Below are 4085 nucleotides of genomic sequence, written 5' to 3'. Positions count from 1 at the left end.
GAATATCTTGTAGAGATCGTTCTTAAATCATACTTTCAAAGGATAGTTAATCTATAAAATGGGTTTCCTCGAGAAGACGTACACTGCAACGCCGTAGAAACTTCTGACCGCCATCTTGACATATTTGGCTTCATGGCCTCCTGGTCTAACCCGGTTAGCTCTTCCTACCCGCCCTACTGTGGGGCAGGCCTGGCCCGGGCAAAGACGGGAATCAAGAAAGGAGTATGGGTGAGAGTATGAAGTGAGTGAATGAGAGAACCAGCTATGAGACGAGTGATGCCTAGAGAGAGAGAGAGAGAGAGAGAGAGAGAGAGAGAGAGAGAGAGAGAGAGAGAGATGTATGGAGGTGGGGAGACAGGACATTGAAACTCATACAGTTTTACTTAATGGTAAATCTTACTTTATTGTGTCAGTATCTTACATAAGTACTGTCTTAAGATTACTTATTGTTGTGTCTCTTTAACATCATCTTTATTCACTCCACTTTGCCATACATTTATTCCTTCCTTTTCCTCCTCCTCCTCCTCCTCCTCCTCCCCTATCATCTATAAACATTTAGGGTAGGTAAGTTCTTAGGAGCCTAAAACGGCACTTAAAATTTATGACTAGAAAAACTACTACAGTCTGTTGGGCTTTATCGTTTACTGGAGTTGTGTGTGTGTTTGTGTGTGTGTCTGTCTGTCTGTTTGTGTGTGTGTGTGTGTGTGTGTGTGTGTGTGTGTGTGTGTGTGTGTGTGTGTGTGTGTGTGTGTGTGTGTGTATACTAAGGGTGGAATGCTGTCTGACAGAGAGAGAGAGAGAGAGAGAGAGAGAGAGAGAGAGAGAGAGAGAGAGAGAGAGAGAGAGAGAGAGAGAGAGAGAGTATACACATAAAAAAAGGAAAAAAAAACACAAGTCAAGGCTGAGAAAATATTTGTAACAAGCTGAAATTTGTATTCATAAAGAAATATACATAAATACAACATACATATACATACATACATACCTTCACATCTATCATATATACATACATAAACATACACTCATACACATAAAGAGGTTCGTAAAAGAGGCCACGGAGATGCAATTCATACACGAATACTAAAAGTGTACAATAAAAAATACACATACACATCTACTAATCACTATACATAATACACATACATAAGAATGATAAAATATACACACGAAAATAATACATAGGGATACATACAACATATATATAGAAATAAGAGGTGATGAATAAGAGAATACACGAATAGGTAGAAAGATCGATAGGCAGATAGAAAGATAAATAGATAGGTAGATAGATAGATAGATAGACAGATAGAAAGATAGATAGAAGCTTATACAAATTGATAAAGATAAATAGGCTGATAAACTGATATATAGATAGATAGATAAATTTATTGAGTAGTAGATAAGGAAGAGACAGCAAAACATAGAGATCGATAGACAGATAATAAGATAATGAACAGAGGGAGAGAATAACAGGTAGATAGACTAATAGATAGATGGATGGATGGATGGATAGGCAGACGCAGGCCGAGGAACAAGGAAGCTTCATTATTGGTTGTAGTTAAGGCAGTTTGGCTTCTACTTCCAGATCAGACCATACCAGATTAGCTAAAAACCAGAGTGAAACTGAATAGACCGTGTTTACTTACACCAGACCACACCAGACCTAATTCCAACTAGTACACAGAAAAACTTATATATCAGAGTAGACCACACCGCACCAGACCGAGTGAGGATGCTTTTATCAGACCAGACCAAGACTAGACCAGACCACATTAGACCAAATTTACTTACAGGTTTCATGACAATAGGAGAAATAGATAAGGAACTGAGATTACTACTATTACTGCTACTGCTACTGCTACTGCTACTGCTACTCTTGCTGCTACTACAACTACTACTTCTACTGGCACGAGTACTGTTACTGCGCTTCTTGTTGTTCTTCTTGATCTTGTTCTTGTTCTTCTACTGCTACTGCTACTGCTACTGCTGCTACTACTACTACTACTACTACTACTACTACTACTACTACTACTACTACATCGCTACTACTACTACTACTACTACTACTACTGTAATCTAAATCTCTACTAGCACAACATTTACATTGTACTATTACTTAAGAGGACACTGAAGTAGACAACGTAAAGAACAACTTGAAACAATCCCATGACTGTTTCTGCGTGCTCTTGTAAGAATGACACTCAATTCACGTTAAGCTGGAAAATGACACCCCCTCCCTATCTCCTCTATCTCCTTCCCACGTGTGTAATTGCTTATGTTCTATTTTAGAGGATGGAGATTGATGTTAGGAAGAGCTTGCAGTGGTTGTAGTAGTGGTAGGAGTAGTAGTTGTAGTAATAGTGGTAGTGGTAGTAGTAGTTGTTAATGGTGTACTTTAAGATGATAGACTTTGGTCCTTAACTCTAGGCTGAGATATGCAACTTGTGTTTGTAAGTGTGATTAAGTTGGACCATGGAACACATACCCAGACTGGCACACAAGTTGACACACAAACAGACAGGCAAACTTACAGATATACTGACAGACAGACGAATCAGACAGACGAGCTAACTGACTCGCGGACAGTTAGACACTGGGACAGAATCAGACACAGACAACTAACATGCATAGTATCAGACACTCAGACACTTGGATAGTCACGGTCACTCTATTATAAATTCAGTCATACAGTCACAAACTTGTACAGTCTTTCGTACATTCAGACAGTCGTAGTCTCAACCATGTAGTCATAAACACACTCAATGAGGCATGCAGTCAGGCATACAGTCACACACTAACAGACAGGTTCGAATGGTGACTGTTGGAGGCACTGAGACTCGAGTGGTGAGTGGGCCGCCCCGAGACTGTGTTGCCTGAGGAAGGTGTTAGGCTGGCCGCTGTAGCCCACAGCTTGTACACAGAAGGCTGGCCACTTGTAGACTGCAGCAGGGAGGGAGTGGGTGAGGCAGGCCCTGCTGGATACTGGTGCAGCAGGAAGGGAGTGGATGAGGCAGGTCCTGCTGAAAACCCCTACTGATTCAGCAGTAGCAGTAGCAGCACAGACGCCAGCACAGCAGTTACTTGTCGGGTGTCACGTGCGATGTGTGTCCCTGAGGATATCAACAGTGTTAGGAGGCGCCTGTCACACACCCAAGAGTCTTGCCCCTGTCCTGCTCACCTATTCCCCTCACCTGCCTCGCCCCGCACACCTGCCTTCTAATTCTTACCATTTTTCGATTCTGTTATTTATTTATCATTTGAAGTTCCCTAATAAATTGTCACTATCAACCTGATTATTGAGTCTATTGAATTGGTCTGTCATTCTATTCAAGACCCAATCCTTCGTCTTTTTTATTTCTAGGCTTATCGTCATTGCTGTCCTCTCCTGTTACAAATTATCCATTCCCTACTCATCCCATTACCTATCCTACACACCTGCACTTTCTACTGCCAACCCTACACGCACACCTGTCCTCACACCCTCCACGTTGCTAACCTCACAACCTCTCCACACCTGTCCTCAGAACCTCGGCACACACCTGCTGTCACCTCACTTCTACCCCTCACTCCCTCACTTCCAGGTCGGCCCTCACCTGTTCTCCCTCTAAATTATTCCACCTGTCTGTTTCACCTGCCGCCGCTCGTCGCCTCTCCTCTCCGCCCATCCCTCCCTCCATATGTGTGTGCGTGCGTGTGAACGTATGTGCGTGTCTGCGCCCCCGTGTGATATGTACTGCATATTCGCTGTCTGTCCCCGTCCGTCAGTCTGTCTGTCTTCTCTTCTCGCTCCTGTCTCCCCTTAGAAAAAGATACCTCAAATATAGTAAGTAAGCTAAGGGGGAACTTTATAATATTCACGGTGAAGAGGGGTTGGGGGGAGCTGGAGTGTGACTTAACCACGATCTCACTCGCTCACAGGTCAAAATTTTTCGGTCTCATATTTTGGTTCATCGTGTCACTCTGGGATTCAAAAAAAACATGCTCACTTATTATTCGGTGGATCGTGAAAGATAACTGGCGAGGGAGGATCGGGTCGAGGGTGGTGAAGGAGAATCTCGAGAGGAAAGTTTGATATTCACGAAAAC

The 4085-nt window shown here is 42.8% G+C and overlaps 1 protein-coding gene across 1 annotated transcript in view; it reads right to left on the bottom strand.

Moving 5' to 3' along the window:
• Window positions 1-801: 801 nt before the first annotated feature.
• The window catches only part of LOC123514552, an 85519-nt gene continuing 82235 nt past the window's right edge, over window positions 802-4085 (bottom strand). Inside the window, exon 8 of the mRNA XM_045272492.1 lies at window positions 802-3110. Coding sequence (XP_045128427.1) covers window positions 3031-3110 — 80 coding nt within the window. The 3' untranslated portion in view covers window positions 802-3030. The remainder of the gene's footprint in view (window positions 3111-4085) is intronic.

The sequence above is a fragment of the Portunus trituberculatus genome, chromosome 38, assembly GCF_017591435.1.
Source record: "Portunus trituberculatus isolate SZX2019 chromosome 38, ASM1759143v1, whole genome shotgun sequence".
Classification (NCBI taxonomy): domain Eukaryota; kingdom Metazoa; phylum Arthropoda; class Malacostraca; order Decapoda; family Portunidae; genus Portunus; species Portunus trituberculatus.
The sequence above is the reverse complement of the archived record's forward strand: the minus strand, read 5'-3'. Positions and strand labels throughout refer to the sequence as shown.